General features: G+C 39.1%; 1 protein-coding gene across 2 annotated transcripts in view; it reads right to left on the bottom strand.

Moving 5' to 3' along the window:
- Window positions 1-17,532, bottom strand: part of ush2a (Usher syndrome 2A (autosomal recessive, mild)) — a 440,168-nt gene that overhangs the window by 285,903 nt on the left and 136,733 nt on the right. For both annotated transcript variants that reach the window (XM_049464244.1, XM_022672674.2), the window contains exons 23-30: window positions 13,640-13,766; window positions 9,862-9,963; window positions 9,573-9,761; window positions 7,802-7,932; window positions 6,869-7,145; window positions 5,980-6,186; window positions 4,200-4,280; window positions 2,874-3,059 (exon numbers count right to left, since the gene is read on the bottom strand). In XM_049464244.1, the coding sequence (XP_049320201.1) occupies window positions 2,874-3,059; window positions 4,200-4,280; window positions 5,980-6,186; window positions 6,869-7,145; window positions 7,802-7,932; window positions 9,573-9,761; window positions 9,862-9,963; window positions 13,640-13,766 (1,300 nt within the window). The remainder of the gene's footprint in view (window positions 1-2,873; window positions 3,060-4,199; window positions 4,281-5,979; window positions 6,187-6,868; window positions 7,146-7,801; window positions 7,933-9,572; window positions 9,762-9,861; window positions 9,964-13,639; window positions 13,767-17,532) is intronic.

Below are 17,532 nucleotides of genomic sequence, written 5' to 3'. Positions count from 1 at the left end.
TTGTCACAGGTCTGATATTGTCTGATGTTTGTCATTTTCTGTTGTATTTTTGTATTATTATTATTATTATTATTATTATTATTATTATTATTATTATTATTATTGTTAATATTATTATTAATATTATTAATATATTAATATAATATATAATTTTTCTTTAAGAGCCTTTTTGCCTCTTGCCAGGCTGCCATTGAAAATAAGAAGGTGTTCTTAATGACTTGCCTGGTTAAATAAAGAATAAAAAAATAATAATAATCAGATATTCTTTGCTACCAACAATGAACTTATAGAAAAAGATGTGGCGTAAAATATCACATAAGCACACAGAGGGAGCAAAATTGGCCCTGCCAAGTGGGTAGATGGCGCTCTCTCCCCATCACGCTTAAAGGTGGCGCTGGGCGGCACAAGGTGATCTGATGAGCTGTGTGAGCTGATGTATCGGAACCTGGCCGCTGTGCTTTCCTCCGAGCGCACTGTGATGCTGCTCAGGCAATGATTAATCAGCAGCAGCTCGAAAAAAGGGTGATTGACTTTTCACATGTCGGAGGAGGCGTGTGCTCGAAAAATCAGAAATAAAATTTTAAAAGACAAAAATTTCACATAAAACCCCTTATATTTTCCTACATCAGCTAGAAGATGAAGATTTATTTAAATTTAATTGTTGTCCCTTCATTTTTTTGGCATGTTTATCACTCTTAAATGTATCAGATCATCAAACAAACTTACATTTTAGTCAAAGACAACACAATCAAACACAAAATGCCAAAATGCAGTTTTTAAACAAAGGTTTTTATTATTAAGGGAGAAAAAAATCCAAACCTTCATGGCCCTGTGTGAAAAAGTGTAAAACAAAACTGTGGTTTATCACACCTGATTTCTTTAGCCACACCCATTTTGTTGTCTTTGACTAATATTTACTGTAAGTTTGTTTGAGTATGTATTGCTTCTTCTAATCAGTCAATCAAGGGTGCTGAAAAGACTTTATCCTGCTTTTGTAGCTACTGTCTCTACAATGCAGAGAAGGATTTTAACTACATATTAAGGGAGATGTGATGTGCAGATTGAACTGTATTAAGCTGTATTAGTTAGTAAGGTCAGGATGTTTGGTGATCATCACCTTACTTCATCTCAAACTCTCCTAAAAACTCAAAAAAAAAAAAAAAAGTATTGTATGGAGCTCCATCATTCCATAGAACAGCGTTCCACTGTTTCACAGCTCAAAACTGCGAGCTTTACATCCCTCTAATGCATGTCTGGGATTAGGCATGATTACAACAGATTCATGTTTAATGTTCCCTATTATTTTGACAATGCTTCTTTGGGAGCAATTTAGTAGCTAAATGCTGCTTAATCAAAAGGGGTGTTCACAAACAAATTTGATATGTAGGGTACAATACAATATACCTTTCCTATCATAAAGAAATCACTGATTAATTACTAAAAACACCAATGTATAGAAACTGTACTGCAAAAAGCTGTCCATAACCTGTTAAATACATCTCTGGGTCTCTGCCTTCACATGATGCCACCAACACTGGAAGGGGAAAGCTGGGATGTGCCCTCTTCAGAAAAAAAATGAAGCGCTATAAGATTTTTTGAACTGCTGCCAATGCAGTGTCACTGCACATCTCAACACACGTGAAGGGAAACACTAATAGCTTATACTGTTACATCAGCTGACAGATACACGCACTGGATAACAGCACACTGAGGGACCAGAGGAAATAAGAAAGAGAGAATCCAATTGTGCTCTCTTTTGATTTTTAAAATCATTAGTACTAAATAACACCAGCTATGGCAAATGTTACAGCTTATAAACCAGCCAAAAAGTGTTTTTTTATTCAATGGATTTTCATTCAGTATTTAATTTTTTATGTGTATATTAAATTGTATATTAAACTGTGCAGTCAATGGCATAACTGTGAATTTTGAGGTGTTTACCTTACCGCCTATTAGTGAAATATTTCCTGTGCCACTGACTGCAACACAAAGCCAAAGCATAATCCATCCACCACCATGCTTAACAGTTGGAGAGGTGTTCTTTTCAATTAGATGCTGCACCCTTCAGGGGTTTTCTTCAAACACTATTTAAACACTTATTAAAATGACTTACTCCAAATAAATGTTTCTAGAATGTTTCAGATTTAATCTAAATTGGATCCTTTAAATTTTTTTAATGACTCTTTCTTTAAGGTCAGACTTGCAAAAGTATCGCTGCACATTAGAACAGTGCATCACTACTAGATTGAATTGCTATTTTAATGGTGCAGCTACCTGTACATGTCCAAAGCTTCCATTTCGAGTAAGGGTGTGCACGGGTTGAGCATAGGACTCTGTTCTGGCAAAACAGTAATGAACATCTGAAGGTTGATGTCTGCCTAGGTTGTATTTAGTAAATATTGCAATATGCCAGAAATGTACCTGAACACAGCTCACTTCCTGACCAACACACCCAACAGCATAGATATATTTACAATATATTTAAATAATGAAGGCATGAAAACAGACTGTTGGCGGGGTTAGCCAGTTCAGTTAGCCAGTGTTCAGTTTGCTAGCTTAAATAAATTTAAAGGCATAATAATTAAAATAATCAATATTTCTACTTTTATTACAGTTTATTGAGAAAATAACCCTAATTATCATTACACATTTTGTTATTTCCTTCTCTGTTATCTATTTATAAGGAATATTAACAAGTATAATAAGTAAGAAGCAGCGTGTTTTATTCTTCTCATAGCAATTAACTGAGTCCAGGTGTAAAATTGCTTTCTGAGTAGTAATAAGCGTGTAGTGTTAAAAGGGCTAGCCAGAGGTAGCGGTTGTTTAAAGAAGACGGGTGAGTCTGTGCTCCAGACGCCTGGTGCAGCCCTTACCCGCCAGCCGCTGCGTGTTGGGGAAGGTGGCGCTGATCGGGGGGGACGAGGGACGGTCCCGGCTGTACGCCTTCACCACGTACCGCTCAATTACACCTCTGACCCCCGGCGGCTCCGCCCAGCTCACCTCCACGCTGGAGCCATTTACACTGGCAACTCTGGAGGGAGGCAGCACACTTTGTGGAACTGCAAGAGGGATAATAGGGGAAAGAGGGAGGGGGTGAGAGAGAGAAAGAGGGAGAGAGAGAGCGTGTCAGGCCAAAGAAAAGCAGCGCACATATTCTTCACTTTTAATAGACACAGTAAATCATATCCAACCATTAGCATAAATACAATTTATTAGAGTTGTAACTTTTTCAGCGCTGATTTAATATGACTGTACATCCACCGTTCATTCTGGGCTATATTTCAAAACCATCCGGCAATGGCCTTTTCACTGCACGACTCACCTTTTACAAAGAAGTATAATAAACAGTCGAACGCATGCAGAACAAGCAGCATACACAACATATTTAACAGCAGCAGACAGCTTTCCGTTACATGTGTATAAAATATGAAGTGGGACGTAAATGATTAATATTGTTCCCTATAACAAACTGAAAATGGTATGATAATTTTTAATCTATATTTCAGTTATAAATAAAACACAGAGAAAAGAGCTCCTTAAAAATATTTTCAGTCAGACATGTTAGTTTAACACGAGTCATATGCAGCTAACTTAACATACTCTGTGCTAATTAATTTGCATACTGTTTTAGTCAATAATATGCATAATAACTGCTTATTACCCTAACAATACTGTGATATGCAAAGAATGTGCAAATCCAAAAATATTATGTAGGAAATGAGCCTCTCTCTCCCTCCCTCTCACTCTCTCTCTCTCTCTCTCTCTCTCTCTCCCTCTCTCTCATTCATCTTCCTCTGTACAGAAGCCCTTCATTTTTAAGGAGGTAGCGTTTGTGATGTGCACTCTTACCCTGAGCTACGTGATAAGCTATCACCAAGTACCATCTCATCTCCCTGACTGTTACATATATCGCCCTGATAAGAGGAAATGGGCTGCCCTGAAAACTAAGACACAAACAAATATCAGTACAGAGAGAGAGAGAGAGAGTAAGAGAGGGGGGGCGAGACAGTGGAAGGCAGAAAGATGGGGAGAAAAAGAGAGACAGAGAGAGGGAAGAGGAGAGAGGGGAGGCAAAGAGTGAGGCAAAAAGAGAGAGAGAGAGGAAAAAGGTAAGAGAGAAAGGGAAAGAGAGAAAGAGAGAAAGAGAGAGAGAGAGAGAGAGAGAGAGAGAGAGAGAGAGATAGACTGTTTGTGTTTACCTGTCTCTCGACTTCGTCCTCGCTGCCACGGTCCTGCTGTCCACCCTCCTTCTCCTGAAGCCATCACTCGGTATAAATACTCTGATCACAAATTAAGCATAATTCATATCAGAGACACATAACCAAAAATGTAGCAAAAATAAACACTTACGTTAGAATTATTGAACTGAAATGTAAACAGAAATGTTATGTATAGTAATTATGTAGGCATCATGTATTTATAGTAACAATCAAAATAGGTTTTTGATCATTTTTGCATTATTACTGCAGGTAGATTTTGATGGCTATCAGACACTATTTTAAACAATATTACATGTATTACAACTACACTTTATCAAAGTAACCAATGACTAAATACACTTTTACCCATTTCAGAGACATTAAAACAACATTTATAACATATACAACATTTATAACCTATACCACAATTTGTATTTACCACAGTGAGGTGAATGGCCGTTGCACTCTTTAACTGAAGGGGGAGCCCACAAGCCAAAAGACAAATTCTCACATTCTGACATTTTTAATCATTCACTTTAAACAGCACAAACAAGTAACTGGGTTTAACTCCACCTTTATGGTAACTGTAGTTGAAATAAGAATATTAGGTGCTGGGGTTCTGTCTAAGCGTTGCCCAATCTCCAGTAAATCTCAACAAGATAAAAAATGATCTGTGGCCAGAAGCTTAAATTTTAGTTGAAATTTAGGTAACTTTTATATGCTGTATTATAATTCTAGACATATTAATTTTGCGAATGTTTAATTACGCACATTTTCTGTCAGTTCAACTTGGGATGGATGACAGCAGTGTGATTTTTGAACATAACTAAATGGAATTGTGGTGAAATATGAGATTCCATGATATACTAAATCATTTCCTAAAGAACTGAAACCAAACTGAAAAAAACATGTGTAATCAGAGCACAGATGTTTATTGTTCTGAGAGTACTAAATAAATAATATTTTCTCAGTGCGTATTATATTGTTTCACTTTTGAGCTGTTCTCTATTGTGTGTGTGTATTTTGAAGAGGACAATAGAAAAAGCTTTTAGGCTTTATAATAATTTTTGATCAGTTCACGTGCTGTGGGTTTAGAAAGCTACATTTCTACTACTTTACTAAATGGAGTTAAATTGTGTTTAAATGGAAATTGGGGGATAAGAACACATTTTTGTTTAACATTTTTATTCAAACCCAAGCACAATAAAACCCTAATCAAATCTACAGATCTATATACAGCAGCAATCTAAACATATAGGTCATCTATCTTTCTCCTGACCACAAGTGCCTCCAGCGCAGCGTGGAGCCCTGAGGAACGAGGCGAGTTTGGGGCCGGGGAGAGGAGTGATACAGCTGAGCTGCTACATTTGCACCGAAGCTGCCTTTTAGCTTCATCTCCGTCAGACACTGGAGCCCAGAGAGATGCGCTGGCTATATTTGGCCCCCGGGCGTCAGCCGAGCTTGCCTTTCTCAACACTTTCAGCAGAGTGCTGATGAAGGGGACGGTGCAGGCTGCTTTAGCCGTGACCTCTCCACTCCCCTCCCTGTCAGGGCTGCGTCCACTGCCGGGCTGGACATGCACTGTTTTGTTTGGCCCTTACGAGAACAAAAAAGCCCAGCAGAAAGAAGGCAGGGGGAAAAACAGGCCAAACGATCGCCTGAGACTCTGCCTGAAGCACAAGGCCAGGGTATCTCGGGGTCAACAAGGCTCTGGCTGAAGTGCTGGTGGGGAAGAGAGTGTGTGTGTGTGAGTGTGTGTGTGTGTGTGTTTGTTTTTTACCAGTGAAGGGCTGCAGAGTCAGGTCCACAGCGCTCCTCTCCCGCCCTGAATACACCAGGATGGAGTCGTTTCCCCGGCAGTTAACGCTGGTGTCAGCTGACAGGCATCCATCCAGATTGACTCTGACAGCGCCACGGGACGCTGCGGCCAAGTTTACGACAGGTCCACGCGCCGCCAATCGAACACCCCTGATGCAGCCACCAAAACCTGGGGAGGGAGGGGGAAGGAAGGAGGGAGAGAGAGAGAGAGAGAGAGAGAGAGAGAGAGAGAGAGAGAGAGAGTAAGAGAGAAAGAGAGTTAGACACAAATTTATCTAAAACAAGAAACACAATCAGAGGCATCCAGACAAAGGAAGCACGAGTAGGATAGACTTATTTACTTTTATTCTTGTATATATTTTAATATAAAGGACACACCTGTTTTTCTTTCTTTATTTAATTCTATTTTTTCTACATTTCTACATTGTAGATTAATATTAAACATATAAAAAATTTAAGAGACACATATGGAATTACATAGCTGTAAAAAAAGTGTTAGTCCTCCACAAAGTAATTTATTTGGGTTGAGGTGGAGCTTCACAGCTTGAAGAAAAAGCAGCAACTATTGTTCAGCACCTCCAGGAACTCCTTCAAGACTCCACAATACCACTGTTTATCTGCTGCAGAGAGTCCTGTTATATTGGCAATAGTTCTTGTCAGAGTCTAGACAAACTGTGTTTGTTTGTTTTAGTAATGAGTGCAATTTGAGATTTGATGATATACTGAACCCTTCTTTTTAACTGAAATGTATGTGATTTCAGAGATTTCAGGGATTAAAACTGAGATCTGGAGGGAAATCTCACTGCACAGTCCGACTCTATGGTTGTGTTCATACAGCGCGTGTATCTCACCATGCCTCAGGCTGTGTCGTTGTAGGGCCGGGTGCTGTAGATCAGCGGGGACTCCGCCCAGGTAAAGTGGCGAGCTGATGGTGAGTGGGCCTCCCCTCCGGCTCCTCTGCTGCTCCAGAGCCTCGTTTAGACCGGCTCCAGCAACAGAGCCTCGCTTCAGCATGGTGGCGCTGTTCCAGCCACCGTCACAGTAGGACAGGCCCACCCACACAGCCAGCTCTGCACTCTGCTCTCCCCACCGCAGCACCCAGGAGAGGATACCACCCTGCAGCTCCGCCTGCACACACACACACAAATACACACACATTAACAGAGACACGCACACACACACACATACACACACACACACACACTTACACACATTAACAGAGACACACACACATACACACACACACACAAACACATTAACAGAGACACACACACACACACACACACACATTAACAGAGACACACACACAAACAGACAGACAGACACACAGAGAGACACAGAAAAACACACAGACATATACACATACATACACATTCACACACAGACACACACATACACACAGACACATACATACAGAGACACACATAGACACACCCACATACATATTTACATATCATTACATGTACATACATGTGATTCTACTAAAACAGTATTTATTTTGGAAGATGACTGGCCATGTATGAGCCCGCATGATGGAACCAAGGCCACATAAGTATTTGTACACCTCCTTATTCATTGTTTCTTCTGAAATCAATGTTACTAACTTTAAAACTTTAAATGTACTATCACTGCTGTCCAGGGAAGACTTTCTGGATCACTGCTGTGAGGATTTGATTGCATTCAGTGATATGAGCATCTGTGATCACTGAAGAAAAACATGTTTAGACACAATTTGTTTATACAATTATTTCTATTTTGACGTGTTTAAACATGAAAAAACTCACCAAAATGTAATCCTCCCCATTACTGTTGTAGGCAAACAGAAGTAGTGCATTGAGCTGATCTGTTTTGAAATCAAACGATATTTCAAAATGATCTCCACCAGTAAAGACATCTGGTTTCATTTTGAGGAATCCTAAGAAAAAGGGAAATTTAATGTAAATGTCAGTGTCATGTAAAATATGTGTACTTGTGGTCAAAATGCATGTTAATATGCATATTTACACTTTTAAAATAATAATATTACACTTTTGGCCACCCTGCATGATCACGTCTACTTAGGATTATACACTGCCTGGCCCTAAAAAGGTCAGCACCTGGATTTAACTAAGCAAATAATAAGAGTCTCCCATTGGATAATTACTGCATGGGGTGATAATGTTTCAGGTGCAATAAGTTATTTATCTCTAGAACTCTAGGGCTATGTTTAATAGTGCAAGTAAGAGAATTTCCACATGCAGAATGTGAAGGGAACTCAAGGGATTAAAGGGGACTTAACATCTGTGTAACCCTAAGAAAACCACTAATCAGTGAGACTATCCAAAAAACAGCATTTAAAAAACAGCTTTAATTTAGGGAGCTTGAAGAGTGGACACTAGAGGATGGATGAAGGTCATGTGGTCTGATTGAGTCCAGATTTAACCTGTGCAGATTTAACTGATGGAGCATCAGGGGGCAGTGCTATGATCTGAAGTTACTGCAATTGGCCAGAGGTCAGCTGACTATTTTACTCCCTTTTTGATAAAACTGGGAGGTAGTAAAGGCGCTCATTCCCTTAACTGCAGTCTGAAACAAATTTAAATAAATGTACAGAATACAATGTAGCACAGACATCAACCTTGGTTCAGGCTTTGGGCCAGACTTTTGCAATATAGACACAGAATACACAGAATAAAACATCTGAGATTTGCTCACAGCAAATAATACGGAATTTGTATTCTGAATAGGATTTTATTTTTTAAATACATTTTTAGCAATACAATTTCTGATGCTTTTAAATGCTGATACTGCAATAACAAAAAAAAATTAAAGATAACATAACCTCAAATGAAGCTTGCATATCAACCATATATTTTAGTGTTAATGGAGCTTCAAATGCCCAAATATATGGAACAGGACCTTCCTGTATTTACTTTCTAGCTCCTTTCAGACAACTCTGACCAATGAGAAAAAAGAGAAGATGTTCACATGGTTTATTGTGACAGATTTAAGCCTTATCCAAATGTGATTAGTTTCTCAGGGGGTCCTGGGGTAATTTTCTCTTTTATAGGGGGTTCTCTGTGATTTTATTCTCATCCGGAACAACCATGTATGTGTTTTTCTCAGATGTCCTCTGAGAAAATTACAGGCTGAATTACCTACTGTTTTTCCGGTAATTTTAGTCCCTTCCATCTCTGAGTTTTGTATCCACGTGTTTAACAAAATAGCTATTTGTCCACTGCCATGCACCGTAATTACACTTTGGGCGCGGATATCTATGTAAACACAACAGCGAGTGGAAATGGAGGAGCTACTGAACACTATGTCATGTGACCGAGAAAGCCAAAAAAACTCAGTGGTCCTCCTGTTTTCTTCAATTGCAGTGCAGATGACAAAAGTTTTATTACTGAGTAAAAATGTAAAATATTTTTCACAGACGTCCCCCTGAGAACCTAATCCCGTCCAGATATGGCTATTGTTGCATTAGTGATTTCCCTTGTGTGAAACCAAACTGAACCATAATGAACTTGTTAACTGATTCAGACGAGAGAAACAAACTATTAATTTTGTCATCACCATGTCCCAGGAAGTAGGCCCCATGCTCAGAGTCCTCAGGGCAGCCTTCCCAGTCCCCATATGTCCCATGTTCCTCCAGAGCCGAGTCCCAGTCTAACGGCTCCCATACATCCACAGGGCTAGTGGCCCTCTGCACCAGAACTTCCCTCACACAGCCTGCGAACCCCTCCTGCACCAGTCTGGCTGGACCTAAACACACATATATAACCAATTAAATATTCAAGCAAACAAACACTATGAGGACCTGAGCCTCCAGCAGCTGTGTTGATCTGAAATGATGGGATGTTACCAGTGTCTTGACGGTGAATGGTGAAGTTCTCTGGAAGGCCCCCAAAATAAACACCCGTGTTCTGCCCGATAATAGTGCTCCCACTGGTGGCTGATGCTGAGCCTGTTTAAAGAGCATAAAGAAAACAGAGAGACAAACAGAGAGGCTGCATTATATGAATAATCTGGCAATGCAGTTACTTTGAGTGTCTTCCCTTTGTATTCTTCTATAACTGAGCTCAGTGAACAGTCAACAGATTTTCCATAGCTAGTTTACAACCAGTTTAATTTGCCACACGTCACATGATTATATCAGTTTTAGAAACCAGTGATCACATCACATTATATCAGTTTTAGAAACCAGTGATCCAATTTAAATAGTACCAGATAAAAAAATTGGTGTTTTTTTTATTATTTTAAAATATTCTGCATTGTAGATTAATACTAAAGTCATCCAATCTATAAAGAAAAACATTCAAAATTATTTAGTAATCAAAAGTGTTACGGAAACCAGAATATGTTTTATATTTTAGATTCTGCCAAGAAGCACCTCTTGCTTAGATGAAAGCTTTGCACATCTTGGCTGGATTTTCTCAATCAGCTTTATGAGGTAGAATCACCTGAATTGGCTTCCAGTTAACAGCTGTGCTGAACTCATCAAGAGTTGATTATTTGAATTTCTTACAAGTGAAGTGAATATAATTTCTCTCACACTTTCCATTGTGCTCAACAACAGAAACAAACCTGACTGAAACTGAAGAATAGGAAGTTTTTTATTGCTTTTAAAATACAGAGTGAGGTGAAAGTTGCATGTTTTTAATTTAAGTCCAGGTTATTCATTCCTTAAAGCTGCCATATACACTGCCTGGTCAAAAAAAGGTTGGCACCTGGATTTAACTTAAGTAAGGATGTGGGGTTGATGCTGCAGTTGGTCTGCAGGTTTAAGTTCAGCAACAGTATGTGCTGAAAGAATGAGGTCAGCTGACTACCTAAATATATTGAATATAAACCAGGTTATTCCTGGATCATTGGATCTTTTCTTCCCTGATGGAACAGCCATATTTCAAGATGACAGTGTCAGGATTTATGGGGCTGGAATTGTGAAAGAGTTCAGGATTCAGGGAGCATGAGATCATCATTTTCACACATGGATTGTTCACCACAGAGTCCAGACCTTAACCTCATTGAGAATCTTTGGGATGTGCTGGATGGAGAAGTGCTGCTTTGTGCAGTGGTCAGACTCTACCATCATCAATGCTGCTGCAAGATCTTGGTGAAAAATTAATCCAGCAACACTGGACTGAAATAAATATTGTGACATTGCAGATGTTTATTGAAACAATACCACAGTGAATGTGTGCTGCAATCAAAGCTAAAGGTGATTCAACAAAATATTATCTTTTTGTGTTTTTTTTTTTTTTTTTTTTTGGCCAGGCAGTATATATATGGTATAAAAAGGATCTTGCGACTTTCGACTCACTCTGTAGCATAAAATGGCAAGATCATCCGAATTGGCAGCTTTACTAGAGAAGTAAAAACCTTTCTTAACCTTCCATGAAAGACAATGTACAAAGATTTTACTCTAAAAGTAATTTTGGATCATTTCTATTGGTCGTTTCTTCAAAAACAGAGACACAAAGGTTTTGCAAGACAGTGACAATATACAACGTTTAAAGCATTTTGTTGGTTTTTAATGTGTAATTTGCATATTAATGACTGTTAATGAGACTGGTGCAAGTGAGTTAAACTTGATCATAAACTGCAAAGCACATTGATTTAAAATTAGCTTTTAAACTCACCTGCCAAAACTTTAAAACCACTCACAGATGTAAATCTGTAAGTCTTGTTTATTTGATAAAAGTGCATTGTCAAGATCTGGGATATACAATGACATGCCAAATATCATGGGACAAGATATGCATTTGGAAACCTGCTGCATTGAATGTAGATTTGATGTTTGATTCAGAGTGGCATGGATAATTCTAGCCAGATGCCGCCAGTCACTATCATAAACGTTCAGTGCACTGTCCAGCGTAGGTAGGAATGCCTATCCTGCCTTATTCCCAATACACATGTAGGAGAAACAATAAGGTCTGGAGATGTTTGACCAGGGCCAAATCTTTACGGCCGGATGACAGAGTAAGATCATTACTGATAGTACTCCTGGCAGAGGTAGTGAGTATATACCAATAGTGTTCCAAAGAAGGATCAAATGAACCAATGCTTAAGGACAACAAAACCTCATTATTTTAAACTATGATAACAGGCAGGACGTGCTGAAATATACAGTGTATCACATTCTGTGCACTTACAGTAAACAGAGTCTAAACAGGACTGTGTGGTCAGGCATGTACGTGTGCACTGATTACCTAGAGGATGTGCTGAAACAACTTAACAGGGGAGGGCTCCGTTAAAGCGTTAAAGCGTTAAAGCGTTTTAGTCATAATGTTTTGGCTCATCAGTTTACATAAGCTTTACTTTCTCTTCTGCAATAAAATGCACAAAACCTCCAAATAACTGTCTGTGTTAATTGACCATCCACTGCAGATACACAGTGCTAAAAATTTCTGGACTGCTCCTTTAAATGAAATAGTACTGATGGAGTTAGATAATGCAAGCTGACAATGTTTGCAGTGAAACCTGCCAATTCTAAGTTTGTAGATCAGTATTAATCACATAATCACTGGAAGTATTCTTCAAATGAAGTGTACATGAAGAACTTGTACTGATGAACCTGTGATTAACATATGCAATTTGGAAATATGATGAGTGGAAATATGATGAGAATATTTTGCAAAAGAAAATAACTGAATAACTTATACTATATAGAATAATATAGCACATATAGAATATAGACCAATGACAAATTTAACTGGTTTAGTTTGTCATACCGCAATGTCTTCTATCGTGGTGCTCTGCATCAGTTTAGCATCAGTTTATTACCTCTATGAAACTGGCTGTTGTCAAGCTGAAAGACATAAGCTGTACACGTCTAGGATAGTAACTGAGGTCGCACTGGCTTACTTAGCCAGAGCAGCTGTTTAACCAATAGAGCCAACATTTTGCCACTTCCAGTTATATGTGATATATGTGTTATATATTTTTTTCTAAAACACGTTTAGTTTATTTAATCTGTGCAATTGTGAAAAGTGGCAAATTTAATTTAAACCTACAAAAAAAAAAAATAGTTTTTTGTAATTCAGCCTTTGTAATTCGGCCTGAGTTCTAGTGTTGGAATAACTGGGAAAAACTGCACCAGCCTTCACATGAAATACACAAAGCACAGCATGCATGAATGTGCATGCCTTTTTGCCCAGTAAATGAGGCTGGTTATAATCCAAGCCTGAAAAAAAGGCTGCGCAATTTGCAATAAATGCCAAATATTCAATGGCTTCTGGTAGCCCAGAGGAGATAAGGTCATAACCTTAATAGAGTCACAGGCAGAACCACACTCATACACATGCACATACTCTCTCTCTCTCTCCCTCTCTTTGTCTATTTCTCTCTCTCTCTCAGTGTGATGGTTCGGAAAGCAGTGCTCTTCTCCTCCAGTCTTAATTGAAATGCAGGTTCAGGAGAGGGAGCAGCTCCTGTAGTCTAATTATTCTAATCACACAATGAATGGCAAAGATTAACCTTGATAATTCCTCTGCTTGGAAATCTGCAGAAGCCAGGGCTTTAGAGGCATTGATGAGGAGTGGTGTAAAGAGCTGCCCTATGAATATGATAGGTGTGAGGGTGTGTTTTTGTGTGTTTGTGTGTGAGTGTGTGTGTGTGTGTTTGTGTGTGCACGCCATTACCAGTGTATTGATCGTCCACAATGATTGTTCCCACGGCCTGCTTCCTGGTAGCGATCAGGCGGTGCCACTGGTTGTCGTTATACCTCCTCCCTCCATCGTTTTGTGGACTGAGGGCCACAGCCGAGGCCTAACATCAAACACTCAAGGTTAATCACACACCAATTGCCCCGCTGCTGCCAACACTGCTGCGTAACAGGCCCTGAGCTTCCTGAGCTTAGTCTATCTGAGCAAGTCTTCCCCCAGAGCCAATGTTACACAGCAAGCATTGCAGCCTGGCTAATATGCTGTATAAAAGATTATATATCAACATTTAGACTGCTGAAAAATCTGATTTCTTTCTCAAATCACATCTGTTGAGATGACTATCCGCATGACGTTAATTGTAAGCTATCAGCTTGGATTTGCCTCTCTGGACATCACAAATATATCTGCATGGGTTGCTGTGGCATTGAGGTCGAGCTCGATTACTAACCCTGCACTTCTCTTAGTATTTGATCGAGTCATCGCTTGTCACACTGTTGTTTTGTTCTGTTATTTGTTTGTTGTTTGTTATTTTATTGTACTGAGCGGGTCAACCCGAGTAGGATGGGTTCCTCTGACTGAGTCTTTTTCTTTGGTTTTCTTTGCCACTGTGTCACCACAAAAATTGGCATCTCTCTGGTGCTGCTCATAAAAGGCGTGGATCTGTTTTTCTCTGTAAAGCTGCTTTGTGAGAACTTTTGTTGTAAAAAGCGCTATATAAATAAAATAAAATTAAATTGAACTGAATTGACTTGCAAGTGATGCAAAATCTGATGTAAGGATCCAGAGCGTCCAGACACATCATTTCATTTCAAACCTCTAAACATAATTGTGGTTAGAATCTAAATTGCATTGGTTTCAGATTTCATGTGGTTTCTAAATGTCCAGACAATCAAAAATCAATCCGAATACAATTGATATGCAAATATCGTATTTGAGCTGTCAGAATGAACAAAGGCTATGTGTAATTATTACAAACTCCGATAACTTATAATATTGGCAGTTGTTGGCACATTTTATATGCTCAATTATATAGCTCCCAGTATTTTGGGGTGGAGATGATGAATATTTTCGGACTGGTAGTATGCTTTTTAGAAGTTTTTTTTTTTTTGTTGTTAATTAGCAATTAGCATTTAGAGTATATGGGCATGGAAAAAAGCACTGGGTGTCTCATTCATTGTGTTTTCTGTGCTTTGGCTGATTGTGGTGTTGGCTGATTGTGGTGGAGGGTTTTATATATATATATATATATATATATATATATATATATATATATATATATATATATATATATATATATATATATATATATATACAATAAACCCTCACAGACCGTGACAGACAACCCTACCCTAACACACTGAATGACACATATGCTACCTGTGGTGCCCGCCTTAACATTCGGATAGAAATCCTTAGACTATAATAAACCATACAGGTTTAAAACCTCTTGAATTAAAGCAGCACCTTTGTCACACCTTGTCACAACTATCTGAATACTTATGAATTTGACTATATTGCTGGTCCAGCGGACTATGATGCTGCCAATTTCAAGGACCGCTCAAGGTTCAAATCACAGTCTGAGACAACATGCTGTCTCTGGGTGTGTACAGAAGGTGGTGCTCTCTCTCCTCATAACCACATAATCCTAATGTGGTGTTGGTGAGTGCAGGCATCTGTTAGCTGATGTATCAGAGCTGGGACAATGCGCTTTCCTCCAAGTACCCCAGCTGCCCAGTTACGCCCAGCTACATCAGCAGCAGTTGATTTAGGCAGAATTACAGCATTACAAGTGATGGCAGAGTCCTAATGGGTGGCGAAATTTGCCTTCCAAATCCAAAAAAGGGGATAAAATGAAGAAAAAAAAAAAAAAACACAAACACACATATATATTATAAATATATATATATATATATATATATATATATATATATATATATATATATATATATATATTAATATGTATATATTGTGATCTAAGTAGTATCAAGTATGCTCTATCCCTGCTTCTAAAGCTAGAAGCACCAGAACTTTGTAACCATCCACACATTCACCTCCCATGAACTTCTGAAAGAATTCCACTGACACAGGACTTTCGTCTTTGGTGGACATCGACGTCCCTGTTTTCTTCCCAGCAACGTCTCTCCCTCCCCGAGGTACGCAGTGGATTCTGCCTGGAGATTGGACCCTCCACACAGGCTGTAAATTAGAGGCTCTGGCATCGCCGGCATTAAGATGGGGGTTATTATCTCGCTAAAATATGACATCACTCGGGCTGGCACATTTTAGTGGCCCCGGCGTAGAACACAGCGAGACACAAAGTATCGTGTCTCTGCCTGGTGATGAAGATTTAATGATCAAATCGATATATGTATGGATGCCAGGAGCTGCGATATGTTTACTGCAGAAAGAAGACGGCTTTAGGTATCAGCCTGGGGGGACGCAACACGCCGTCTTTATACCCCCCACTCTCTCAATGGAAGCCTTCAAAAGGGCTTTCTGACTATCAGAGATCAATCCTGTCACAGTGCCAAGAACCTCTTCCAAGTGGAACTCGTTTCTCAGGTCACAGTTACTGTTTCCAAGCTAGAGCGACGCGGACGCATAGGGTGGAGATTTTCCAAGGAGAGGACCTGAGCGTCCTCTGCATCTTTACTGAGGGAAAATACAAGCTTTATCTTTGAGGAGAGGCACCAGAACACCAATATTCTGATCTTTAAGTGTACCTTATTAACTGCACTAAAGTCAAACATGGAGGTCAGGTGTGTAATGTGTATTTAATTGTGTGTTTAATATCTAGGTGAAAGGCAGGTGCAGTGGAAATAATTGTTATCACTGTTGTTTAGCATTGTACTAATTTGTAGCTTAAAACACTAATTATAAGTAAGATCTTTTATTTTCCCATTTGCCTATTATTCCCTACTTTGCTATTATTTGACATTGAATAATAGGCCATAAATCATTTACATAGCTACATTCCTGTGAAAATCTACATTAGTTTCACAGTACAGATGCACCAATCCATCTTTTAATTTTGGGACTTTTTTTGCTGACCCTCATCAATCGCTTTAATCACACTGAAGCAGAGACAGGACATATGCAGTCTAACAGCCATGTACTGGGTGGCTGCTATAGAATTTGTACTGTGATTCAGTTTCTGTAAACAAGTGGATTAATCTGAGATGGATTACGCATTGATCTCTGTTTGATAGGGTAAGTTTCTGTAGGTCATTCTAAAATATTGTTATAAAGCCTAGTGGATTAGCCACAATGCTAACAGACACAGCAGACAGCCTCTGCAGTATTGGAACGGATTAGCCACAATATGAATAGTTGGCCCCGACGACCTTGGCGCCGGTTAGCTGCAATGCTTACTGTTTTTTCCAGGATGGATTACTCGCTGATAGTGGACAATAAGTTGAGGCACCACACGTATGCCTGGTTATGCCACTACATACACACACAACAACTAGCAATTCCACAGAACATTGGTTGGACACGTTGTTCTCTCTCTATGCGATCTCATTGGCTGTAGGTAGTCACTGCTCTTGGCTCACAGTTGCTTCAGATACTTGATCAATCCACCTAATATTTGTTAATATCAGGGTGGATATCTGATCCTAATATCATAGGCCCAAAAATATAACCTTGTGGGTCAACACAAAATATGCTCCAGTGTGTGATTTACTTTATGAGGATTGCCATGCAAAACAAATATTGTTAAATATTGAACTTCTGATCTGAGTTTAGGATCACTGTCTCATCTGCTAATGCTGGGCACTCCCTATTTGTTTTGAACATGTGGCTACAAACCACTCATTTCAACAAGCTCTTTCTATATCCACTCTCTTCCACGTCTGCTTTTAAAGCTT

Source organism: Astyanax mexicanus, chromosome 14 (genome assembly GCF_023375975.1).
Source record: "Astyanax mexicanus isolate ESR-SI-001 chromosome 14, AstMex3_surface, whole genome shotgun sequence".
Classification (NCBI taxonomy): Eukaryota; Metazoa; Chordata; class Actinopteri; order Characiformes; family Acestrorhamphidae; genus Astyanax; species Astyanax mexicanus.
The sequence above is the reverse complement of the archived record's forward strand: the minus strand, read 5'-3'. Positions and strand labels throughout refer to the sequence as shown.